The following is a 26,255-nucleotide window of genomic DNA, read 5'->3' as shown; positions in this document are numbered from 1 at the left end:
CTCAGCATTCCATGCCATGAAATTTAGCAAACAGAACTTCTAGATACTTGTTTCTTCCATGGACTAAGAAGTGTCTCCTCTGTCTAAGGAGATGGGTATACATGGGATACCAAAAAGGATCCAGGTATCCTGGAGAACCACAACAAAGCCTGGACTTGGACTTTCCTTCTTCCAGTCTTTGTTCCCACTTCATAATTAGACATGAACAAACAAGATGTTGCGTGTCTAAGTAGCTGCGGCAACATCTTGGCAAATAAGACTGTTGAAAGAAAGATGACATGGAGGAAAAGAAAACCTCATTATCACTGGGAAGAAAATTCCAGGCACAAACAAAACGCTCAGCCTCTTAGCACTCATAAGCATTCCTAAAAGTTTCCGTAACTGATGGACATCTGGGTTACAGTTCGTAAGCCAACAACTGTGTCTGTAACAATCCTTCAGTGCACTTAGAGGCATTGCTTCCACCCGTGCAATGCAAATGGCTGAGAAAATGACGGTTTTCACAGGGTTCTCTGTCCCAATACCACCTTCCAGAGCCAGCCAGTCATTACACCATGCAGCTAAAAACCATGAGATTTTCTTACGATGACAACGAAAATTAGGCCACCTTGCCTTCGATTGCTTACAGTTCAGCACCACTTTCAACCTGCAGTGCTTTAAACCCCCACAAATCGCGACGACGAGGTGAAGCAGCGGCCTAGGCAGCGAGCGCCGGGCCAGGCTTCGCAGCGTCCACCACCGCCTCAGGATCTGCCCGAGCGGCCCCTCTCGCCGCCAAGTCCGATCGCTCCGCTCTCGGAACGTTGGCCCGGCAGCGGTGGCCGGACGAGCGGTCAGCCCGGGGTGCGGGGGCCACGCCGCCGCGGGTTTCACTTTTGCTTTCCCCTCAGCCGCCGCTTTCCCGCTCCCCGCCGCCTTTCCCCGAAATCACGTGGTGCGGCTGTTGCCGGCGCGGCTTCCACCCCCCCCGCCCGCCGCGCCTGCGCACTCCGCCCGGTGTGACGGTCTGACTGAAGCAGCGGAGCCGGTATCCGTGGGCACCGGGCGCTGGGCACGAGAAAAGGCTTCCGGAGCCTTCCCCGAGAGGTGAGGGGAGGATTCCGAGCTGCATTCCGAAAGGGCAGGGGGACGGCGCCGCCAGCCCCAGGAGCGGGGTGAGCGCCCAGGGGAACTCACATAGCTGCCGGCCCGAGACGGCCCCCGGGGCTCTGCGCTTTAGTGTCTTCCCTCCTCGGGGCGATGGGAGTCAGCTCCTGAGGGCCCTCACCCTGACAGGGCCTGGGGGACACTAGAGGCACCTGTCATACGTGCTCTCACATCCCGCTTCTTCAACCTCCTCGACAGCTGTACGTTCTCTACGCCCCACGCGCGGTGCATCTGCACGCAACTCCCGCGCGGTTATTCGGGACCAGCCGGGTAGGGACCGACGGGAGCCCCCGGGTGACCGGTGAGTCCCCGGCGTGGGGGGAAAGCACGACAGCAGGAACACCCGGCGTGCTCCACCCACGCCCAGGAAAGGAAAGGGCGGTAGGCGGAGCATCGCGGCACTGCTGCGCGCCTATTGGCTGACGTGGGGGGAGCTGGGCTCTGGTTGGCTCTGTGGGCCGCCCTCCCGCTCGCTGGCCGTGCGGGTATTTCTCGGCAGGAGCGGGGGTCAGGGTCCGGAGCCGGAGGAGCTTCGTCCCGCAGGTGAGTGTGGGGTCCCGGGGAGCGCTGTCAGAGCAGTGGGGGCGGAGGGGGGGAGGCGGCAGGGACAGCGACAGCGTTCAGCCGCCCTTTGCTCCCGAGCTGCCGTTGCACGGTTCGGCGGCGATCGGCCGAGAACTGCACGGAGAACCTAATTTTTAGGAGGCGGTTAAATGGGGTTAGAAAAGGAGCCCAAGCTCTCAGGACGGATGGCACCGAGGTGCACAGACCCTGCAAATAAGCCACCCCCGATTTCGGGGCTTCCAGCCCGGTCCTCTTTTCTCCAGGGACACTCCCAGACTGCAATCATATTGCATTTATTTAAGGGAAGGCAGGACCTCAAAACGGGCTGTCTGTCCTACTCACATCACCTGTCAGTCCGTGCCAGGGCGAGCACTGCACCCCAGTATCGCTTTCTCTAATGCCTTCACCACAAAAGGTGCTAACTTCCCTATTTTTTTCAGCGTTTCCCTGCTTGCATCCCAAAGATTGCATTTGCTGTGTTATCATATTGCTCTGTAACCGCCCCTTTGGATGGTTCTCTGTGACCCCTCTTACGTCTTTTCCCACTCTGGTTGCTTTAAGACACAGGAATATTAAACTACACCAAGAAAAAGAACAAAAGAAAAAACAAGCAAAAACACAATGGACTAACTTAATGCATTTAGACAAATTCTTCCAGCTTTCCTCACCAACGTTGTGTTTAACTGTTCACCTTGGTGCCACTACAGCATTCTCAAATGTTGCGTTACCTGTAATCTGAATTCCAGACACACATCAAAACCCTCAAAGCCTCCACTTCAAAAAAAAAAAAAAAAAAAAAATTAGCATTTTGGACTCTCATTCACTACTCACGCATACACCCCAGGGCAGCTGGGGAAGCTGGCACACAGACACTGATGGCATTTGACAAGAAGCCATGTCTAAGATATTTTTTCACCCTGATGCTGCCTTGTTCTTTGGATAGGTCCTATCACCCTGTTTTAAAAGTTGCAGCTGCAAATGGACTTGCATTTCAGCACCCACGTTCTGAGCCTGAACTGTTCCTCAGACATATCTTGACATGCCATTTCTAGCACAAGACACTAAACTGCAGCCCAGGGAGGAGATGGTAACAGGTCTACACAGACCAAATATCTGACCATCCAGCCAGCCTGTCACAGAACATCGTTCTACAGCACAGCCTCTCTTCATCATGTTAGTTCCTTTTAAAAACCCTGTGTCTGCTGCAGCCATTACTTAATTTAAACGGAAAATTTGATCATGGGAACTGACGGATACAGTAGGAAAAATAGCACTCCAATATTTCTCTATTTAAAGCGACTTCAGATTTTGTTCATTTTCAGAGCAGGTAAGTGAAAACAAATAGCACCTGAAAATGGGCCATTAAAGGTTTCTTTGGTTTTCCACCTCTTGGTGAGGGGGGTACATCAGTACTGATAAAAGGCAAAACTCCATGTACAGAATCTCAATCCTACGGAATACAGGTATTAAACACACAGCTCCTCATTCCTGTATCGTATCCCTGCTAAGCAAGAGAGTGATAACACTACCAGTACCGTAAATACAGTAAAAAGGGGTTCAAAGGGAAAAAAAAAAAAAAAAAGGCATGTTTTCACAGGGAAGGGCGATTTAGCTTTGAGTTGTTTTTCATTAAAGAGTTCACTGTCTTCGCAGTTTTGTTAATTTTTCTTTTAAATTAAACACAAGTATTCAATTGTAATGGCTACCTTTGTAAAACAGTTACAACTGAAAATGTTTTTGTTTGCTGCAAACACTTTTCCTTCCTACTCCCTCAATTTTGCTATTGTTCATGAAAACTTAAAGAGTTGACTTTTACCAGAGCAGTCTTACTTATACATTTACACCTTTTTATTTTTTTCTTCTCCCTCCTCAGGATGACTCAGTGGTATCAGCTCCAGCAACTTGACTCCAAGTTCTTGGAGCAAGTTCACCAGCTATACGATGACAGCTTTCCCATGGAAATCAGGCAGTACCTGGCACAGTGGCTAGAAAACCAGGATTGGTAAGATTGGACATTGGCTTTAAGGTAGCTCACTGTGGGTGCTATCGCCTGCATTCTTGCCCCTCCAGGGCTTTTTAGAGACTAACAAGTACTATCTCATATTTTCCTCGGTTGGTCTGTGACAAAAGCAGCTCTTTTAAGAGCAATCAGTTATTACCTTGGTAACTCAAGCTCTTGCTGTTGGCAGACTGAACTTTTGCCAGATTTCTTGGGATTCTCTTTTAGAAGAGTGGTACAACATGCACATGAATCAAGCTCACTTTTGGCTTCTTGGTGTGCATGGAATAAGTAAATGAAGTTGCACAGAATGTGGCAAGAATAATACAGAGAAAAACAATATTTCTGTATCAAGGAAAGTCAAAGTTGAGAGAATGCAAGTGTTTGAAGGTAATTCTTACTGTTTGCATATACTGCAACTGGACTTGGGGATTAAAAATAAAGTACTACTGTATGCATTTCTTGAATGTTATATTGAAAGTGTATTTAACACAAACATGCCTTCAATTATTCTAGGGAACATGCAGCCAACAATGTGTCTTTTGCTACAGTGTTATTCCATGACCTGCTGTCACAGCTTGATGATCAGTTTAGTAGATTCTTACTGGAAAACAACTTTTTGCTGCAACACAACATAAGGAAAAGCAAACGTAATCTTCAGGTATGCCTGGGGTATATGCCTGTACATTTGCATGTTTCAGTTGCACAATTGGATGCCTCTAAGCAAATTACCCTGCCATGAGGGATTTTTGCAGAAAATGTGTAGGAATCCCAATTTAAAAGCCAGAATTCAAATGTTGCTCCATTTTTGTTTTCATTGGCTTCAGTTAGAATGTTACAGTTTCACTACCAGTACAGTTAAAATTTCTGAGAACTCCAGGAAGAAGAAAGCTGTCATTTGTAAGGTGTTCACTATACATATTTGGAACAAGTGTAGTTTCAGTTACCCCACCCCTTCCCCAGCTGGTTTCCTCAGTATCCTAATAAGCTTCTGACACAGAAGAAACACAAGGGAAGAAATCCTTCCTGTGCAATTGCAGAACTAGAGTTAATAGCAAGGGATTTGCCATCAGACAGCACTTCTGTGCACCCTGGCAGAGAAAAGGGCCAAAGCAGGTGGTAGCAAATGGCAGTGCAGAACAGATCCCTAGCTACCCTTCAAAACCAGCAGCTATTTCTGTACTACTTTTTTTTTTATGCAGGAGAGTGGCTCTGGAGAGAAGATGAGCTCTATCTAGGGCTGTAGGGAAGCACCTCCCTTCTCCCACTCATGTCTCTGACCCTTTCCTGTTGCTTTGTGCCCAGTCCCATCACTTTGTACACCAATGAACTAAAACAGAAGCTCATTCTTGGACATGGGTGCAGCTGTCACACTCCCTGTAGTCTTGGAGCATCCTATGACCAGCATGTGCCCCAAGGCTCTAATATTTTTGCCAATCACTTTACTGAAGGACAAGAAATCATGGTTGTGAAGCTTAACAATAGACTCTCTCCAATACCAGGATAACTTCCAAGAAGACCCAATACACATGGCAATGATTATCCACAACTGTCTGAAAGAAGAGAGGAAAATACTGAACAGTGCCCAGCTGTCGAGTCAGGTAACAGTCTTGGAATGTCTGCAGCAATTGTATCTACCCTTTCCTATTGTTTGGGACAGAGGTAGTGGAAGAAGACTGAAAGAGGAAACAGGCTGTCCTCTCTGCCCAACAACATGTTTTTTGAGGACAGAAGAGTCAACACCAATCTGTACCAGCTGGACAGGAGGGCTTGTTTGTGCTGTATGAAGCATTTCAAAGGGAAATGGCCAGGAAGTAATTTCTATTCCCAGAGTGATATAAAAGCCATGCTTTTTTTTAATGCTTCTGTCATATAACCTGACGTGCTCATCAGATTTCATTACAACTTAATAATTAGTGCTTGCCTGATTTCTCCAAGATTTTGTAGAATTTTTCTTCTATATTTTACTCCTGAGTGTATTAAGCAGCTGAGCCTTGGTGCTTCTCTGGACTGTCTCTCTGGGAAAATGGTACATCATTCCTTTTCCCAGTTATCTCCAAATATTTATTTCCATTTTTGTTTTTTAAATGAAGCCCATTTCTCTTCTCTGAATCATAGGTAAAGCCATATTCTTCTGCTTCCTCATCTGCTCTGACTTTTTGTCTTTGTTTTTTCCTTTTGTAAGGAGAACTGTTTTGCAATTAAAAAAATCTGCAGTTGGGAAAGGCATGCAAGCCATGTAGGTAGATGTAATCCACTTATGTAGTAATAAAGTAATGACTAACCAAGCATGTTAAGTTTAGATGCTGAAATACTTCCCTTTAGGGCAAGTTTTTGAATGCATGTTTGTAGAGTGGGAAGAACACTGGGGCACAGGCTTTCAACATGATGCCTCATGCAACTATGTCCAAACCAGCTCCTCCAAAAATGTGACTCCAGCAGAGCCCTTGCAGCTGCAGCACAGCTGTTTGGTTTCACTTCTGGCACACAATGCCATAAACCACTCAAAACTGCCTTTCCAGCATGTGATACATTTGGGTCATTAAGAAGGGAAACTTACTGGTGGCACTGGGTACAACACTGTGCCCAGCCTCCACTTTCTGGTAAATATTTGCATTTCCCAAAGCTGAGAAGGTAAAATGCAGAACAAGCACAATTATAAGCATCTTAAAAACCGAAGGAGAATGCCAAATGTTTCAGTATGCTGAGATTTCCCAAGTAGACTGACTTAAATCTACGATGAGGAGCATTTCCCAAAATAAATACTTTAGATGACCTTCGCTTAAGTTGGAGCATTAATCAAAACAACAATGCACACCTGACTGTCCCACACTGGAAAAACAGCAAGTTTCTAGCACTGTTAATGTGTGGAACAAACAAACAAACAAAAAAAAATCCTCTCTTTCAAATTCCTGCAGCTCTCCCTGGGTGAAGTCATGCAGTAAGATTCCTGAATGATGCTGAGATCAGCTTTCAAAGAAACTACACAGATATCTAAAACATGCTTGAAAGGAAAGAAATGGTCAATCAGGTTACCCTGTTTGCCTCCACACAGGCCTATTGTATTCTTAGCCCATTTCTGCCCATATCCTGTATGGATGAATCTAATCCTCATCCAGCCTTCAGGGTTGCTTGGTTTTTTGAAATACATTTAGAAGATACATGAAGAAATGCAAACAAAATAATGATTTGTGCAAAGAGAAGACAGAATATGTTTATAGCTTTGTAATGCTATGATGAAAAACTGCAGCATCACCACACAACAGGCATTTTTAATCCTCCCTTGTTTCTTGTAAATTCACTTGAACTCAATTTTATATTATAATAACTTTAGTACGGTTTCTCAGAACAAAGCTGTGCTTCATCAGATTGTTTATCAGAAAAATCCACTAACCTATATTAATGGGGAAAAAAAAAGTATTTGCTCTGGTTTGACTTGTGGTGTTCTGCTTTCCTCCCTCAGATGGAAGTGGGGAGCGTACAGAACACTGTGATCGGGATGCTGGACAAACAGAAGGAGCTTGATTTGAAAGTTAAGGCTGTAAAAAACAGCGTTGTAGTAAGTATAACTATTTAAAGTAGTGTTTCTTGCTTCACAGATGTTGAAAACTTTCAATACCCTAAGACTTCCTAAAAATGACAAATAAAAATAAGGTAATGATCTGGTTTACAAGTCTCTAACCAATAATTGTCTGAAAATAGAAAGTAATTATTTGTCAGTAGCACCATAATACAGATCGGGATTCAACTGGTTTAGCAAAGTCAGATTTCTCATATCTAAATTTTAGCAACAAAAACATTTTACCCATCTGAAATAAAAGCAACTGAGGCAAAACTCCTAAAAAAAAAAAAATCACATACTTGACCAATTTGTCATTAACTAGAAGATTTTAATTTAGCACATAGATGTTTATTGTCTTAACACTAATGATAGAAAGCTTTTCTTCAAGCAATACGTAAGAATTTGAAAGTCTGTTTAAAATGCTGTGTGTTGTTTTTTCCCCTATAACCTAGAGTCTTCTAAACTCTGTGAACTTACGTATTTTATAAGTAACAGATTGTAGTTATTAATAGCTGAGAAGGGATAGGGAGAGTGACTAGAGGGATGTTTTCTGTTAGTTACAGGAAGAGGCATTGCTACAAAACTGGACTTCATCTCTGTAGAGGTCTGGTACCAGGCAGCTCCTAGTCAGAAGTAGTTTTGCATTACATGAAAATAGTGAATAATTGTGGCCACCTTCATTTATGCTTTATAGGATGTGGAGCAAGACATCAAGACATTAGAGGATATGCAAGATGAATATGACTTTAAATGTAAAACCTTGCAAAATAGAGGTGAGTAAACCTCCCTTGAAATAACAGTTAGCTTCCATTGCCAGGTTAAGGACTATGAATCATTCATGTCTGAAGTCAGCTTGAAAAGAAATAGCCCAGCATGTATCTTCACACAATATAATAATTATTTTAAATCAGGTTCTTGCTCTAAAAAGCAAGCAAACCCACATCTCAATTAGTTCAGTGAGATAGTGGCTTTTCCTTGAATTACTGCTGTAAGTATTGACTCTGTCCTTTCAGAAGAGGGAAAAGAGGAATTAAAAAAAAAATCTAGGAGGCAGTAAATATTTCCTCTCTTAAGCTTTAAAGATATACTTCAGTTGACATTAGCCAGGCAGGTCCCCTCCTGCCCCCAGTGTTTCCCCTACCCAAAAGTCAGCACTCCTTCAGCCTCACCTTCACAATTTGGGCTTATTTTACAGAGCATGACTCCAATGGTGTGTCACAGGAGGAATTTAAGAAAGAGCAAATGAATCTCAAGAAGATGTTTTTATCACTTGACCTCAAGAGAAAGGTAGCGCTCGAGTTTTCTTTCAGAAGGCAACAGTGCCTCATTTTGAACACGTTAATTTTCATTTGGTTGACATAGCAAATTATATAAAAGAAAACTTATGTACTATTATCAATTGAGTTAAGATTTCATTCTTTCAATCCTGACAAAATCTAGAATCCCTGTAAGCAATTTTATTTCTCTTCTAGCAACCTCTATCAAACTCTGTCAGGTAAAGCTAAAAGAACAACGAGGGGAAAAAATGTGTCACATCAATAGTCATGTTCTTGAGGAAATAAACATTTTTTTAAAAAATTGCAGCTATATTAGACACTCATTGCAGTGCTCAAATCTACCTCAAACATTGGGTGGTCCCAGATGTATACTTGGGACATACATGGATGTGGGACACTGGCTCATCAGAATTCAGGAATACTGAACATGCTTTGTTTTTTCCATCATTTCTCCATTTAATCTAGAAAATACTCCAGCTAAAAAGCATCAGGTGTTTCTAGAAACCATCCTCAGTTGACAGAAACTATTACTTTGAGCTCCTTGCAGAGTTTTGCCAGACAGATAGCATTAGCTAAAACAGTACATAGCTTTCCGGTATGAAGTATTTTTAATAAACAGCATAATTTTATACTCTGTATAGGAAGTGGTGAACAAGATTGTACAGCTGCTGAACAACACAGAGCACACACAGAGTGCTCTGATTAAGGAGGAGCTGGTGGAATGGAAACACAGGCAGCAGACCGCGTGCATCGGTGGCCCACCCAACGCCTGTCTTGACCAGCTACAGAACTGGTGAGTCTCTGGTCAGGGGCTGCATTGTGCAGGGACTAGAAGTGTTACGAAGGAACATCAGATCTGTGAAATACAGTGATTTATATCATGCATTTTCATTCTGTCACAACACTACATTTCATTAATTTTTATCACCTCACCACATTTCCAATGAGCAATACAAAAACACACTGAAAGTAATAAGATCCTGTAATTGTAGGTTCACCATTGTTGCCGAAAGCCTACAGCAAGTTCGTCAGCAGCTCAAAAAGCTTGAGGAACTGGAACAGAAGTTTACGTATGACCCGGATCCCATCACCAAAAACAAACAAGTGCTGCAGGACCGAACATACAGTCTTTTCAAACAGCTCATCCAGAGGTAACAAAGAGACTCTTTGTGTGTGCATGAATAAATAGATGGAGAACACCTTCCCTTCTGTTCCCTCAATACTTCCTACATGCTAACTTTGAAGTTTGAAGTTTTCATAAGTTGGGCACAAACGTTAAAGTAAATGACCATTTTTGAGGTTTACCCTATGCAGTGTTTCAACAGGTTTAGGCCTATGGAAAGGGTGATGATCAGTCATGATTTAAGTTAGCAGTAACTAGGCTGCAATATGCCACGATCACAAAATCAGACTCCCAATCTCTTAGTCTGTTCTTTGCTTTAAGCTTCAGCCCTGCAAAGCTCAAGTAACTGGAGGCAAGGAACCATCCACACCAAGATATGCTCAAGATAAATACACACTAGATTGTCCAATCTGTTGTGTCTGGATGCATCCTTTTAATCTCCAGCACAGAGAGACTGACCCTGTCTCTGTATCGTCTCTAATGATGCAAGTTACTCTAGCTGGTAGTTGCCCTGCATAAAATCAGAGTGATATTCTTTAAACATATAGTAGACAAAAAATAATGCTGCAGAAGACTTGAATCTAGCAGGGAAGAGGCTTAGATAAAGTAGGTAACACCCTGTCCTGGGGAGCTAAAACCCAGGTTTCCAGAGTCATGTTCAGAAGCTTTGACCACTAATCTTCATTTGGAAAACACAGGTACTGCTTTTCAAAGCGAAGGCAATGAGGAAGAGCTGTTGAACTGCAGCTGCTGTTCAGTTTTCTTGCCTACGAAAACAGCAGAAGGAAAAGTCGCCATGCCACCTAGGACTCGGTAGCAATAGAAATCCTTCAGGATTTATGTCTACACAGCACAGTGCTAGATAAGTAAAAGGTGCCTAAGATAGCAACAGCTGGGGGTATATCAGAACAGGTTAGAGGCTCAGGAGTTTGCTTTGTGGAGTTCATTAGCCCCTATCAAATCCCCATTTCTCCTATCCAGCTCTTGGGCACGTGTTACGTAGCACTGTCACCGTAAGAATTTGGAAAGAGCTGGGAATAGCAAAAAAAGCAACACTCCTCACTTGGGTTGCAGTAGTTACATCACAGTGTTTACCTGCCATTTGATTTCAGGGAAGTCTGAGGTAACATTCTCTTTCTTCAAGTCACAGATGTATTTAGGACAAGCCAGCCCTTACAAATCACTTTGTACTTGAAACTTTTCTAGCCCCATTGATAGAAATGAAATAAAACAACACACAAACCTCTGTGTAGGTTGAAACTGAACGAATGTGCTGTGCAGTACTACTGGTAAATCACCATTATTTTAAAGTTCACCTTTTTTTTTAAATATAATTTTTTATTCCTTAAAGACAACATTGATAAAGTGCCTTCAATCTGTTCTTTCTGTAGCTCCTTTGTGGTAGAGAGGCAGCCTTGCATGCCAACACACCCTCAGAGGCCCTTAGTCCTGAAGACAGGAGTACAGTTTACTGTAAAACTGAGGTATGTTTTCCCTTTCCCCATTCTTGTTTTGTGGCAAGCCTAAATATGCCTGTGATAAGCATGCCATAGAAGATGACCTGTCTTTTACAATTGCAGTCATTTAGAAAAAAATATTCTCTTTCCAGATTGTTGGTGAAACTGCAGGAACTGAACTACAACTTGAAAGTGAAAGTTCTGTTTGATAAGTATGTTGCATTTTTCTCATTCCTATGTACATTAATGCTAAGCAGTCCCTGTGTTCAGAAAGCCGAGAGGCAGTCTCATTTTAAATATTGAGCTGGCCAGCAGCGGGTTGGTTGTCCATGACAGCAGGTTCGGTCTCCCTTTTTCTTACCCCTGCCCTTGCTCCAAATCTCTTTCTGCCATTAGAGACATGTCACAAAGCACAGACAGCCTCAGCTTCTTGCCCCCATCCCCACTCGGGTGCACTAGAGAGAGCTCACTACTGCAACAGTCACATAGTTGAGCCATGTCTTTAAAATATCTTACTTTTTGGATAGCTCTAGTGAGGGATCTAGCCATCCTAAAGCTGTCTTGGAATTAGGGGTATAAACAGTCTGTCTTTAAACTATGACATTCTCAATTAGTGAAAAACTTAAAGCAATCTGAACAGATCACTACCAGTCTTTTGTAAGCAAGCTCAGCTTTTTATAAGCAATACAGTTCAGATGAATTTAGCACTTACTCTAAGGGCAGGGAAACAAACATAAAAGACTCCCCAAAATAACAGCAGAGGATGTGCTTTTAAGAAAGCAAGTAGGTTTTTGTCCTCCATTTCAAGTCCTTAGGGGGCATTCTGTTTGCTTGAAACCACTCAGGGGTCCAGAAGATTGCAGAGAACAGGGAAAAAGAAATTATGTAGATGTGGGAGCTGAGGCTCTGAGAAATACATCAGGTACAATGCAACTCGGTAAAATCCCAAGCGGTGGGAAAACAGATTCAAGTGATGCAGCAATGTATTCAGTAAGTTGTATAGTTTGAAAGCAGATTTAGAATGGCAGTGCTATGTATTTTTTTTCCTCAGAGCAAGAGTTAAGACCTATGTAGTAAAAGAAAGGACTTTGATTATAAAGCCCCTATAGCAAATTTAAGCTTCAGTAAAGGACAGCCTGCGTAGCACAATATTCATTTTAACTGCTTGAACCAATTGCCTCCTCTTTTGCACCAAAGATTTCACAGAAGCATTTTTACCAGTTCTTAGTCAGCTACTAAAATAAACACATTTTGTCCGTGGCAGAACTGTTAAAAGATTGTCTTTCTTTTTTTTTTTTGACAGAGATGTAAGTGAGAAGAACTCAGTCAAAGGGTATGTGGCATCACACTTCAGTATATTGATGTTGGGTTCTTTCAATTAATTTGAGACTTACTTCTTTTCTCTCTTCATGAAGGTTCAGGAAATTTAATATTTTGGGAACAAACACAAAAGTAATGAACATGGAAGAATCTACTAATGGAAGTCTAGCAGCAGAATTCAGGCACTTGGTAGGGGATTTTTTTTTTTCATTGACACATCCATTTCATTATGTGGGTAGAGGGTGTGGTAGGAAACAGACAAATTGCTTTAGTTATTGGAGTAATTGTTTACTTCTGTATAAGAGGAACTGTAATCATCTCTCCTTTTTCTTGGTTCTTCTCTTTTTGAAATCATTGGCCTGTTTCAATTTAAATGCTATTGCTTTTGTCACTGACATGAGGCCAGAAATGCAAACAAGAGTATTTGCAACTATACAGCTTATGCTGCAAGGAGTTCTTCAGAGGAGGAAGAAAAAGAAGCCTAGAAATGCTGGTTTGGGCCTTTTGGAGGAAGGTCTGTAGGTAGGAAAGCGTGGAGTAGTTGGACTCCATGATCCTTGCGAGTCCATTCCAACTGAGGACATTCTATGATTCTAGTTTAAAGAGCTTTGAGTCGGAAAGACAAAAGTTGTCTGGAAGTGGGCAGCTACCAGAAATTCAGTGCCTTTAGCACACTATACAACACTTCCGATCTGCAGATTGTGAGATAAATCAGATTTGTTTCATCATTACAACAAGAAAGGAAAAAAGCAAGTCCTGAACCAGTGAACGTGGAAGTCTCCCTTCATTGCTTAGAACAGACACTGTCTAGAGTTTATAATCCACTTCAGAGGGGATAAAACCGTATTTCTTCTGATCCTTCCCTATTTCACACTACTGCTGTTCTTACAAGGCCTCTCACATTAAGACATTACATCATAATGGTGCAATATCTGTTTTCACAGATGGTTAGTTTATAAAAGAGTAGCAGTTATCTACAGTTTAATCCTTTGGCTTCCACAGCTTAGAACCAAATAAAATCAGACACTAGTGCAGCAAGTTTGCACACAGTTAAACAACTAGAGCATGCAAACATTTCCACCCTCTCCCACTTTCATTTGAGGCCGAGGTAAGTGAGTGACAGGCTTTTTTTGTTTCTTCATTTACAGCAACTGAAAGAACAGAAAAATGCAGGAAACAGAACAAATGAGGTAAGCAGCACTAACCTTGTTTATGAAGCTTTTGCATAATACTAAAAAGGCATTCGGGCATTTAAGACAACACTCGCTCAGCCCCATGAAGCAACACACAGATCAATAGGAGGGGGTTCAGTATTTTTTGGAAGTTATCTGTGTAAGAGGTACCTGCAAGAACAGTGTCCTCCTGGACAACTGGCTTTAACAAGTCTTTCTGCCAAAGACAGAATTTTTTCTACAGCTTCTGTGTACTAGCCAAAAAAAAAAAAAGCACTTCTAGGAACTTCACATTGTCACTTGACTTTGACATGTAAACTCTGAGGTCTAGAGCAAGAACCCTTGGCCAGAAAAGGTTTTTTTACCACCATGATAAATCTTCTCATCTTCCTGCTAAGCAATTTTCAGTCTTTCCATCCCTGTGAGGTGTGTTTTGTGTGTGTGGTTTTTATTGTTTGTTTGGTTTTTTTGTTTGTTTGTTGTTTTTTTTTTTTTTTAAAGGGTCCTCTCATTGTAACAGAAGAACTTCACTCCTTGAGTTTTGAGACACAGCTGTGCCAGCCTGGCTTGGTGATAGACCTAGAGGTATGTCTTACATGAAAGAGATGGACTTAAATTCCTGGATGTCACTCCTGCTGACAATCTATGCTTTTAATTTTTTTTTTTTTTTAAAGTGCTGAGATATCAAGCACTTCCTGTTATTTCAAAAGATATGAAGTGACACTTCACAAGATCTCTGTATAGGCATATACAGTGAGAATACTGTCAAGTCTCCAGGTAAATAGGAGTAGATGTGCTTGCAAAGTGTCCAATAACCAAACCTGTGTTTTAAGCTCTCTACGTGATTGGTTTCCTTTTATTTTGGAAGTGAGAGGCTGTAAACTCTACTGTTGTTATCAGTGCTATCTTAACTGACACTAAAATCAAGTCCTTATCAGAGAACAATCACCCAAGTCTTTCTAGTACTTCATCATACTGACATTTTCTCCCCTACATACAAAGTTCAAGTGAAAAAGTTAAGACCAGCAGGGAATGACAGTGGAAATGAATTTGTGGGAAATGTGGAGGAATACAGCAGCAGCAGTATGAGACAACCTGACACGAGTCCTTTTGTATCCCTTTCAGACCACATCCCTTCCCATCGTTGTGATCTCAAACGTCAGCCAGCTGCCAAGCGGATGGGCTTCTATCCTGTGGTTCAACATGCTGTCTGCTGATCCCAAGGTATTCACAAAAAAAAAAAAAAGTAGCAGAAGTACTCCATGTAATTTTCAAGCATTGTCTGTATACAAGTGTCTGCTGAATTTTTTTCCATGCAGATGACTCTTAATGGCTTTCAGGTTCAGCAAGAGACAGTGACATCCATGTCCTACACAGAGCACTGTTTAAAACCCACATAAGCTTATTATACATTGTACTCAGTATATACAGTACAGTGAGAAGCCAAATGCTTAAATCTATTTGAATTCTTGAATGTTTAATCTCAGAATTCGTTCCACTGGGAGAAGACACATCCCAAGCAGAATCCCAGATACTGCTTTTCCTGGTGAAGAGCATCTGGCAGAACAGCAGCCTGCTTTTGCAGAGTTGTCTCAAGCTAACATCCATCCTTAAATCTGCATTTCATTTTGGCAATACACTTTCATAAATTCAAATGGCATTCCAAACTTCATGTTTGTTAACTGTAGATTGTTATTTTTCCATTGCTTTCTAGAACTTGTCCTTCTTCCTGAATCCACCTTATGCAAAATGGTCTCAACTTTCTGAAGTTCTGAGCTGGCAGTTTTCATCTGTAACAAAGAGAGGACTTAATGCAGATCAGCTGAGCATGCTGGGAGAGAAGCTACTTGGTATGATCTGCTTCCATTATAGGTGGCCTGTTTGAGCTGAAGCTCATTCTACCTCTTTTCTGCAATCTATTTTATTTCCTCTCACGACTTCCCCCCCCATATAATATCAATTCATAGCAATAAAGTGTTTCCCAGTTTTCAATACAGTAGGGTTTGTAAATGAAGATCAGATAATGAAAAGAAAAAAAAAAACTGTAGTTCTAGCTTAGGAGTTCTCTGCATTAAGGAAGTGTGAATGTGGGCTACTTCTGCCTTTTGAAGAGCTACTGAAATAACACATGTTTAGTCAGTCTTTGAAGTGGCCATTTCTTCGATTTTACTGGTTTTCAATCGACCTCCATTAATTTTAACTTCATGCATGCCCTCAACTACAGTGGAGCTTTATCTGCATAAACACAGTTGCAATATCAAAGTGCAAACACTGTGAAATTAAAGGATATCAAACTGAACATCTCCTAGCCAAGAGTCCTTTGTAAAAGCTTAATTTTAGCCATTAGTTTTGTTTACAAAGTCCTTGTCAGCTTACCTGATAGGCAGGGCACTTGACACTGCTACTGTGTTTGCATAGATAAAAATACTGTTGATTCAGTATGTTCCACTAACCTTAAATTTCAGGAAGCATTTCTCTTCAAAGGGATTTGATGTTAGTGGGTCTAGGTGGTAAGTACACCATTCCAGTCTCTAATTCCCTTTCTCCAGTTTCCCCAAGACATAAGATCTGACAAAACACTTACTGATTTAACAGATTACTTCCCAAAATTCTGCAAGGAGAGTAGTTTTTTTAGTTTAATTAACCATAATGAAGACAAAGTAATCACTGACATACTGACCACTGGATTTTAGAACTTCAGAGATTTTTGTCAAGCTCTGATAATAGTAGGGATGCTATTATCATAACTCTACAGCTAAAAGTATTTAACTACTGAAAAAAAAGCCCAGGTAGATGAACACCGTATTTTCAGGATTCCTTAGCAAAAAGGGGCACAGAATCTAACATGGTACCAGGGTACAACTCACCTGCTGGTTTTGTGATGCAAAAGTTGACAGAATCTTGGACTCTAACACCAGCAGCATCAGAAACAAGCTCCCTAACCCAGTTTATTTTTAAAGATGAAGGGGAGAAGCAGCATATTTTTGAATTTGTTGAAATCCATAGCATGATCTGTGATGGACAGAATTTGGCTCTGAATATAATCAGGGTCTGCAAAGCTCTTGCTGTTGTAGTCACAGCATAGGATTTTCTTGGTGGTTTAGATGTGGTTATGAAACACTGTTGACATAAGAAAAAGGCAACGGGGGAATGATTTTGGCAGGAATGAGATGAGCCTGTGGTTGGGCAAACCTAGAAGTCAAGAGTTTTAAGGCAAAAGCCTATAAGTCACCGGAATTAAGTCAGGAAAGTGCTTGATCTCAGATACTGTAGAGTCTGCTGAGCTCCTACAAAAAAGCTTATGGGATGTGGTTTTCTTTTGCTGCAGAAGAGATGTGCAAGAGTTAAGTCTCCTTCGTGGAAACACTTTGACCCTGGCATGTACAGAAAGTGTCAGAACAAATCAGTTCCCATTACACAAGGGCTGTTTAAATACGTTCGGTCATTCCAATGCAGCGAATTTCTCCAGAGGGGAATTTTGCAAGCTCTTCCTGTACTAGCCATGCAAATACAGTAGTCATCCATTTCTTTCTTAATCCAACAGCTCAGAGTTGTAAATAAACACTCAGAACTTGGTATTATAAGTAATTTCCTTTCAGCCTAAGTAATGTAGGGAACATGACTGAAGTCAATTTATTCTGTTCAGGTCCAACAAGTGGAGGATCTCACGATGGCCTTATTCCTTGGACAAGATTCTGCAAGGTACAGACACAGCTTAAAAACTGAGATGGAATAAGGAACTTTGTCATGGGGTTGGTTTGTTGTTCGGTTGGGTTTTTTCCCCAGGGTGCTTTCTTTTTCAGTAGTGTACCCTAATTATCCTAGAGCTTAGGTGGCTGTGGAAGGTTTGGGTGATGAGGTTAAAGTAAGAGTAGAAAGAAAAAGAATTTTGTAGTAGCAAGGAGTAGGTGATTTTGAGATTGTTTTCCTATATAGTTCACACAGCTGAAAAGCATATTTCAAACAGCATCTTCATTACTATTAATACAGTTTCTATTAATAGTATAGTTCTCTATTTTAACTATTACAGAAAAAAAAAAAAACAAAAAAAAAACACACATACAGAAAACCCAGCAGGATGAACATTCTCTGCATAGTGAAGGACATTTCCCAGACTAGGGGCAACTGCATTATGGTGAGGAGTAGCACAGGGCGGCCAAGAGGGTCAGCATGATGGCAGAAAGCCACACCATGGTGTTTCGCAACCCTGGCTGCAGCAAGACAAGGAGAACTTGTCACATTTTCTTTGGCTTTAGACCCTGAAGTGGTATAGATAAGCAGGAGGTGACAGCAGTGGACAATAAAGACAGTGCCCAGGCAGGAACCAGAGCCCTTTCTCTGCTCTCAGACCAGTGTCATTGCAGGAGAGGTGGTGGATCATGTGTCTGTGTGCACTGCAGGCTCAGGCACACCTCTTGCCTTAAGATTCAGTACATGGTTCATTCCCAAGAGTTTGTCCTTCTGGAGTGGAGAAGCAGAAAGGGAAAAAGAAAAAATAAGCGAATACTGGAAGGGTGGGAAAAAAGGAAGAGGGGAGAACAATGCAAGAGCAAGGAGATGCTGGCAGGACTGAGAACTTGCTTCCTCTCCACTTAACAAAACTCATGTTTCATCACCCCTGTTATACCCCCTCCCACCCCACCTTTCCACAATCTCAATTTCAGGAAAATATGAATGATAAAAACTTCCCCTTCTGGCTGTGGATTGAGGGAATCCTGGAGCTGATTAAGAAACACCTCCTGTGTCTCTGGAATGATGGGTAAGGCCTAAGTGAAGTTAACAAAGACGTGGTCGTTTTCTCAGTCCTCTCATTTAGGCCAGCAGTTGCATCCTCAGGTTGTGAAGGTTACTGGATCCAAAGTATCTGCACAAAGTGGAACCTGCAACCAGGAAAATCTGAGGCAAATAAATTCCTATCAGTGAGGAAGCCTCTAATGAGGCAACTGCTTAAAGCAAAAAAAAAAAAAAAAAAAAAGACTAGGCTGTCCCATTTAAGTCACAGAGCAAAGCTTTGAATGTTAGATTTATTTCTTTTTTGCCTCCGCTCCTGCTGTACGTAGGTTCTTTCCACACCCTAGAAAAGAGCCTCTCTCATGTTTCACAGTGAGGACTGAAGTACAACAAAGCATAAGTCATAAAGGGATCATCCATCTTAAAAAACAACCAAAACAAAAACAAACGAACAAAAAACACACACCACCACAAAAACTTTACCCACAAATACACATAACTGTGAGCGTCCTGTGGGTGGCAGCAGCCAGACTCTGAACTTGTGTATTTGCAACATGACCCCAGAAAGTCTTTACTGATTTTAATAGAGTAGTATTAAGTAGTAAGACTCTGCCAGATGGAAAACCAGTTCCATTGGCCCTTCAATAGTGGTTTAGTAAACTTTTGATTCTGCTGTTGCTGATTTCAGGAGTAATTGCTGCCAGAAACAGGTTTAGCCAAGGTCAATATCCTGCATTTTAGGTTTAGCCACATTCCGAAACCCTATCAAATCACACACAGTGGAGCATCCTGCTATCCCACAGGTTTTGCAGGAGGGCTCTGTCTTCCTGCATTCAGCAGCAGGCTTCAAATTATTACCCCCAGCTCCAGACAAGTTCTGCCAAAGCCCTTCATAGTGCATAAGCCTTGTTTCACTTGCTAAAACCTATATATTTCTTAGCTAAGTGGACTCTGGTGCAGTCTTAAATCATTAGCCGTTGCAGTTGTGAGAGCCATCCCCCGTTTAAGGTTTAAACAGAAAGAAGAGGTATGAGTTAACTCCTGAATGTATTTAAAACCAGAAACTGAATGCTATTAGTTTTTCCTCCCTCAGCTGGCTTTGGTGGATCCTCACAGATCTTCATTTCCTAGAAAGGCAAAAAGGGAAACTGAAGGGGAAACTGTTGCCAGCTGGAACGATACTTGAATGGGAAGGAGACAAATCTATAGTGTTCCTTAAGATAAAGGCTCCCCTTGTATACAAAACAATAAGTATTATAGCCTCAAGAACACTTGCCTTTCTTCATACTTGAGGGATAGTAAGGTGAAAGACTCAAAAACTTCAGTTATACACAGGATATTTACTGCCAAACATGTTACCTAAATGAAGCCATTAAACCCACTAAACTCAAACCAAGACAGCTTACAGCATCTGAAATCCTAAGCAAAAACATGATTTAGCAGGTTCTGTGCAAAAAGCACTTTTCCCTAACTCCTAACTTAATGCACAGTCGTAGTACTCAAAATGTCATTATTGATGGAATATTTTGAGAAATAAGAATCAGTGCACAGGAATTCTGCATTTTTTAAAAAACAGTTGGGTTTTGACTCAGGCTATACCCTAGTGCTGGCTCATGCAACTCCCTATACCAACCCATTTTCTATGATTTCCACGTGAGCCTCCTTGCCCACACAATGACATTTGCTGAACAGAGCAAATTGGGGGGAGGGTTGAAGTCACACTAGTGTAACAGCTCATCTAGAAAATGTGCGCAAAGAGCAAAACAAACCCCACACCCATATGAACACAACCTTGTAGCCAGCAAACTGTTTCAGCAGCCAAAGGGGAGAAATGACTGTTCCTTAATACGCTTTTGAAGGTAAAACTGCAAGCTGACTATATTAAACACACATACAACTCCTGCTTCCACAGCCCAGCTTGGACAGCAAGAAACAATCTCTTCTATTCCAAGCTCAGGAAAAAAATTGTATGAGGCACCGGGACAAGTGCCAGGGAAGCTGTGGCAATTCACAGCTTCCCTGGGGCAGCTCCTGGTCACAGGACAAAACTTCTACCAGGCTTTTACAAGCATTACAGGTCTTTTAAGCAACAAAAGCTTTTTCATTTTCCTAGCTAGCCCAACCTTTTGTTGAAGTTTTAAAACAGCTTTTTCTTTTCAATGTTACAGCTGCATTATGGGTTTCATAAGTAAAGAGAAAGAACGTGCTTTACTGAAGGACCAGAGCCCAGGAACGTTTTTACTGAGATTCAGCGAGAGCAGCAGAGAGGGAGCCATCACATTTACTTGGGTGGAAGGATCTCAAAATGGTAAGTCAGTAACGGAGAACATATTTGTCTTCAAAATACGAGCTTACATCAGAACAAATGGTTTTTATGCTCTTTCACACTGAGAACCAATACAACACACCACCCGAGCAATCCCCACACACCACCCGAGCAATCCCCACACACCACCCGAGCAATCCCCACACACCACCCGAGCAATCCCCACACACCACCCGAGCAATCCCCACACACCACAGTAGACACAGGCCTTACTGGGTGTAGTTTATAAGCCATACAGGGGATTTTTTAAGGTCTCAGCTAAGAACAGTAACACTTCCCAGGTACTGCTGCTGGCCTGGGATTTTGTTGAGGACAAACAAACTGACAGGGTTGTTTCCTTGGCCTCCCTGGGGTCTCTCCAAGCAAGAGACCCTTACTACACACACACCTGCATCCACCTCCAAACCCCATCACCTTCCCACCAGATTTCTCTCTCAGGAAAAGTTTACTACAGTCACATTTCACCCTCTGTATTATTGTTCTCTCAGCACTTCACGTTGTGTGCGACACTCCTTCCTCAAACAGCTTTAACTCATAGTCAAGCACATTTGTTCCTTCCCACATTCTTTCCAGGTAAACCATGTAGTCACTTACATTTCCCAAGGAGTTCTCCTTCTTCTCATTTCCAGAAGAACTGGCTTTCTCAGCTAGCTGGGTTACCTCTCTCACCTCTCTTCTAAGAAAGCCTAGATACTTGAAAGCTGCAAAAGAACTATTACCACCCCTGTAGCAAATCAGGGTCCTCCTCTTATCATACTAAATTACCCCCACCTGCCAGGGTGCCGCTGCTGTTGACACCACTTTGAAGAGCCCAAGACCTACAGCTGGAAGAGAAGCTGCTGAATGTGCTTGAATAGCTTTTTCCCTTTGCTGCCTTCATAGCTGAGACATCCATAAACTGAGCAAAGGAGGGTGTATTTGGAGCATTCAGGGCAGCTTTATCTATCTCTATGATTCACAAGAGCTCCAAGTGGTGTATTGGGATCAAGTTTCCTAATAGGGAACAGAGCTTCAATGACATCATTTGGAAGAAGGCTGAAAAAGTAGCACAGCTGTAATTAGTTAGTAAAACACCACTGTTCATTTCCACACACAGGTCACCCCAGTTATTATGTATACAAAATACATCAAAAGCCATCAGTATAAGCTATCCCCGCACGTGCCTTCCTACCCCTCAATACAATCGTCCCTTCCTTTTGACAAGTCATTAAATATTTACCTGCAGCACAGTAGGTGTCATCCAGGTAAGTCTTTTGTTCTCATGACCTCTCAATTTGTGGACGTGGCTGCAGCTCTTCTGGACAGTTTTAGGAAAAAACTTGGAAACCACCTTCAGGACTCACTGTTTCTCTCCTCCGCAGAGCCCCAGTTCCACTCAGTAGAACCGTACACCAAGAAGGAGCTCTCTGCTGTTACTTTCCCTGATATCATTCGCAACTACAAAGTGATGGCAGCTGAAAACATTCCTGAAAATCCGCTGAGGTTTCTGTACCCAGATATACCTAAAGACAATGCCTTTGGCAAATACTACTCCAGGCCTAAGGAGGGTGAGTGCTATAAATGCCTCAGACAGCCTAAGTGTGATGTTTGCTCTTCAGATGTTTGTGCACTGGATAATTTCTGCAGCATCGAAGGAAAGGGTAGGAGTTGGGCTGTCTCAGCAGCCTAACCCTTGCTTGAGTGCTTCTCAGCTGAATGGTGAGAACAGGCGCTTCAGCTTTAGTAGGTCAAGAAAAAGTCTGTTTTTGAAAACCTGATATGTAGTCAGATCAAAAACTGGAAATGTAATTGTCGCTGGCCCTCAAATTCAGCTTTCCTGTGGGTTCCCACTAACAGCTGGAACTGTGACTCAAATGTGACTGTTCCACAGGACTGATCGTGTGGTTCGTCAGACTTCAGGGGAGGTTTTGTTGCCCATTTTCAAAGGGGAAAAGCAAAAAGGGAAAATTTACTAAAAAATTGAATAAATTAACCATAGCGCTGTAAAATGCACGAGAGAGAGACTTGCACATTATCTGGGTCACAGGCTTTATTTTTGGTACAATAATGATGGCAATGTGAAGTAAACTTGCTAAAAAGCACCCAAAAAACAAGCTGCTTTTTTTTTTTTTTTACCTCCTTGAAGCACCGGAGCCGATGGATTTGGATGGTCCCAAGGGAAATGGCTACATCAAGACTGAGTTGATCTCTGTATCTGAAGTGTAAGTTTCCACAGAAATGCTGGATTTCTAGGAACTGATCATAACTTTTTAGCCGCGGTTCTTGTCTCTTCATAGTATTTAAGGGGTAGATGTGCCTGTCAAATCTTTCTTTGAGGATCTGATCACACCACATTAATGCAGTGCTGTGTTTGAAACACCATTTTGGGGTTAAAAACCCTAGGAACTTGCAGGTAGGTGCACTGGCAAATAACGTCTTGAAAAGCAAGTTCTTAAAGACTTGTTGGACTTGTTTGTTTAGAAGGTAGATCGTTGAGCAGTCCCAGTTTTCATTTAAAGCAGTGCTGGCTTTACAAAGTGTGGTGTATGGCTCATGGGCTTCTTCCCAGGAGACCTCAGTAGTGGCCCTTGTGGCCTCAGAGCCAGCGTGGTGGCCCAGCTGTGCCTCGCTCCCTCACTGAAGGGCTGTCCCTGCTCTGCTCTTTCCCCCAGCCACCCTTCCAGGCTCCAGTCTCCAGAAAACCTGCTCCCCATGTCTCCTGAAGAATTCTACGAGGTCTCTCGGATAGTAGGCCCAGAAGAGATTGATACTGTGGTATGTATCATAACCCAGCCTTTGTGGGAGGGTTGAGCCAGAACTTGCTTTTTTTTTTGTTATTTTCCCTTCAAACATCCATCAGAAAACAGAAGGTTAACGCTTCAGAATGCAGCTCTTTAAATGCGTAGGAAAAGCTGGGAACCTGGAGGTTGAATGGGATCTCTACCAGTTGTTCTTTGTGTTTTAAAATCATAGAATCATTTTGGTTGGAAGAGACCGCCAAGATCATTGAGTCCAACCATAACCTAACCTAACTCTGGCACTAAACCATGTCTCTAAGAACCTCATCTAAACACCTTCTAAACCCCTCCAGGGATGGTGACTCCACCACTGCCCTGGGCAGCCTGTTCCAATGCCCAACAACTCTCTCTCTGAATAATTTTTTCCTAAAATTCCTTTTTTTTTTTTTTTTTTGTGTGAGGAGGTGGGTGAAGAACAGGAGAGCAAAGCTCCCAGTGTGCACCTTGCAGGGCAGTGGGAAGGGCGGAAGGAGTAACTGTGTGTGGGGCAAGCATAAGCAGGTATGCAGCTTGCAAGTCTTGCCCTACTGATGAGGTACTGCCTGTTAACAGGGCAGCAGCATCCTTTTGGGGTGTACTTCAGAAAAACTTCCAAATTAAAGCATGGGTTGTTTCTTTTTTCCCCTCCCTCCATGGTAATTTGATCCTGGTACTTGAATCCGGTGCTATTTGGGGAGGAGTGGGTTGTGCTCTGTAGTTAGCAAAGACTAGAATATTAGCGCTTTACTCGGTTTAATTGACATGTACTTTTCTTGTTGCAGATGTGTTCAGCATATACAACGTAAAGCTTTCTGCTACATCATTAAGGCAGCTGATTAGCTTCTGCATCCTGCTTTGCAATCAGTGACTTGCTGACACGCTTCAATTCTTTGGGAAGGTCCTAAATATTTTAGAGCACATCAGTTTCTTATCCTGAAGGTCTGGTAGCAGCTTTTAGCTAATGGGAATACGAACAGCAGTCTGAGCAGCCTCCTTACTTGCACCTTTTTTGTTTAGAAGTCCTTTGTTAAGGAATTTTCAGTTAGTGAAATAACGTGCAAGAGAGGAGGATGGGAACGAGAGGTCCTCAGCAAGAATGATGGGAGAAACGCATTTTTTGTTAAAGGCAATTAGTTAAATGTGACGTTTAAAAGAGTTTGCTGTACACAGCCGGCTTTGAAGGAGAGGTAGTTCTTTTGCAAAGGCTCTCGTTTGGAAAGCTGCACCTTCTGCCTTACTACTTCTGAGGAATTTTCATAGCTTTGAATTCTCACCTGCATCACAGAAAGGAGCAAACACCACAGGTATGAGCCACACTGAATCCACATGCTGCCCAAGTTTGTCCCGGTTTTATCTTTCCTAAGGGCATGGCCTACTGAGAAAACAGCAGTCAGAAGTGTTATCTGCATTTCATTTTCACTTGCTCTTAAGCCAGGGTCTTCTTGTATATGATGTTCAGCACAATCTTTCTCGTAAAGAGCGCTTCTTGGCAAACCACCTTAAAGCACATGCTGACCTTAAAACTCAACCTGCGCAATCGAGACCAAAGCCCCTACAGACTGCAGCCACGCTGTCTGGCAGCAGTATTGGACAAAACAAGAACCTCCTCTTTTTAAAGGGTGCAAAAGGTGGTGCAGTATGTTTTTATTCACAGTGCTTCATGTACCACAGTCAGGATCTAGTCAGTCGTATCCTTTACAATACTGCATACCCCATTTAGGTTGTAACAGGTGAAACAGAGCTTCATTTTCTCATGCACTGTGAACCAGGGCATTTATTTAACTGTTGATCTGAACAGCTAGAAGACTCCGCAGGCTTTGATAAGGAAGTGGGTTTGCAATTAGGGATAAGGCATAGGAAAGTGAAGATTCTGGATCAGTCAGCTGCTTCTTAGAAAATAAATGAATGGTTCAATGTAGTGTGTTGCACTGATGTGCCCATTGCAAAAGCCAGAGAGAAGGAAAATTTAAAGGACCTAGAACATATTATGTGTGTATTTTAACGGAAACCATTGCTAAACCGATTTATTTTTGGTAGCCGGGCTTATTGAGGTGAACAGTGGTACAGAATAGCACATGGTGACTTAATGCTTTTATTGTAAGTAGCTGTATATCTATATTGTAATAAAAAAATCAAAGATTTGTTTCTTGAGCTACATCTTATACTCCTGTTCCGTATACAGCAGTTTGTTTTCATTACTTTTGTATTTCAGTGTTATCAACCAGGGTGAAATTTGAGGTTGAAAGCAGGGGCCTTATTCCTGGCTTTGTTTTTACACAGCCAGTAGTTGTAGAAGCAATGGTTTTTCCCCCCGCCGAGTGGAACATTCTTTTGCCATTTTAAATAAATGGAACTGTCAGTTGACACTTGTGCCCTTTCTCTTGTGTTTTGGCTATTTCTATTATAAAGATGATGTATCTGCCAGTAGTTTATATCTCATTCTAAACTTGCTGCTGCCACTAAGCAGTTAGAGCTCTGAAGCCTAAGGCAATATAGCTGCTTTTAATTCACTGCACTGTTGCAGGTCAGTCTGCACAATAAGAGTTCTTACAAGGTGGTTGGCAAAATAATTTCTTTTCTTTTTATTACATCACGTGTTTTTCTTCCTCTTTCCCACCCAAACTTCAGTGAACTCAAATTTGTAATTGGAGTTGATTGGTAGGATAACTGGTCTACAGCTAAACACTATGAGCTATCAAGCTGTCCACTGCTGCATCATTTTTCTCTGGGGCTATTAAATGACACAATTCCCTTGTCTCACACTTGTTAACTACTTACTAACTATAGGGCCAGAAGAATAATAAATACAAAGAAACTGTTGG

The 26,255-nt window shown here is 42.2% G+C and overlaps 1 protein-coding gene across 3 annotated transcripts; it reads left to right on the top strand.

Annotated features, from left to right (window-relative positions):
• Window positions 1-996: 996 nt before the first annotated feature.
• On the top strand, window positions 997-25,797 carry STAT1 (signal transducer and activator of transcription 1). 3 transcript variants are annotated; one of them, XM_071811213.1, is made up of 25 exons: window positions 1,018-1,086; window positions 1,345-1,447; window positions 3,584-3,712; window positions 4,226-4,370; window positions 5,212-5,310; window positions 7,173-7,268; window positions 7,966-8,044; window positions 8,467-8,558; window positions 9,190-9,341; window positions 9,541-9,699; window positions 11,063-11,155; window positions 11,281-11,340; window positions 12,432-12,461; window positions 12,544-12,637; window positions 13,597-13,638; window positions 14,122-14,205; window positions 14,746-14,844; window positions 15,335-15,470; window positions 17,267-17,322; window positions 18,285-18,379; window positions 20,520-20,659; window positions 22,039-22,224; window positions 22,803-22,878; window positions 23,329-23,431; window positions 24,216-25,797. In XM_071811213.1, exons 3-25 carry the CDS (start codon window positions 3,585-3,587, stop codon window positions 24,237-24,239), a joined length of 2,268 nt encoding a protein of 755 aa, XP_071667314.1. In that variant the 5' UTR covers window positions 1,018-1,086; window positions 1,345-1,447; window position 3,584; the 3' UTR covers window positions 24,240-25,797. The 3 variants fall into 3 exon arrangements, with proteins under 3 accessions (XP_065697449.1, XP_071667314.1, XP_065697448.1); XM_065841377.2 differs by lacking the exon at window positions 1,345-1,447 and having other exon boundaries at window positions 997-1,086; XM_065841376.2 differs by lacking the exons at window positions 1,018-1,086; window positions 1,345-1,447 and adding an exon at window positions 1,560-1,689.
• The last annotated feature ends 458 nt before the right edge of the window (window positions 25,798-26,255 follow it).

Source organism: Patagioenas fasciata, chromosome 7, assembly GCF_037038585.1.
Source record: "Patagioenas fasciata isolate bPatFas1 chromosome 7, bPatFas1.hap1, whole genome shotgun sequence".
In the NCBI taxonomy this organism is placed as follows: domain Eukaryota; kingdom Metazoa; phylum Chordata; class Aves; order Columbiformes; family Columbidae; genus Patagioenas; species Patagioenas fasciata.
Note: the sequence above shows the minus strand (reverse complement) of the source record. Positions and strands in the feature narration are given on the sequence as shown.

What these genes read in the sequence shown, in the direction of transcription:
- STAT1 (XM_065841377.2), top strand. Translation starts at nt 3,585, where the DNA reads ATGACTCAGTGGTATCAGCTCCAGCAACTTGACTCCAAGTTCTTGGAG. An exon ending in TGGCTAGAAAACCAGGATTG is followed by an intron (nt 3,713 to 4,225) that starts GTAAGATTGGAC and finishes CAATTATTCTAG; the next exon opens with GGAACATGCAGCCAACAATG. An exon ending in CAGAAGAGATTGATACTGTG is followed by an intron (nt 23,432 to 24,215) that starts GTATGTATCATA and finishes TTCTTGTTGCAG; the next exon opens with ATGTGTTCAGCATATACAAC.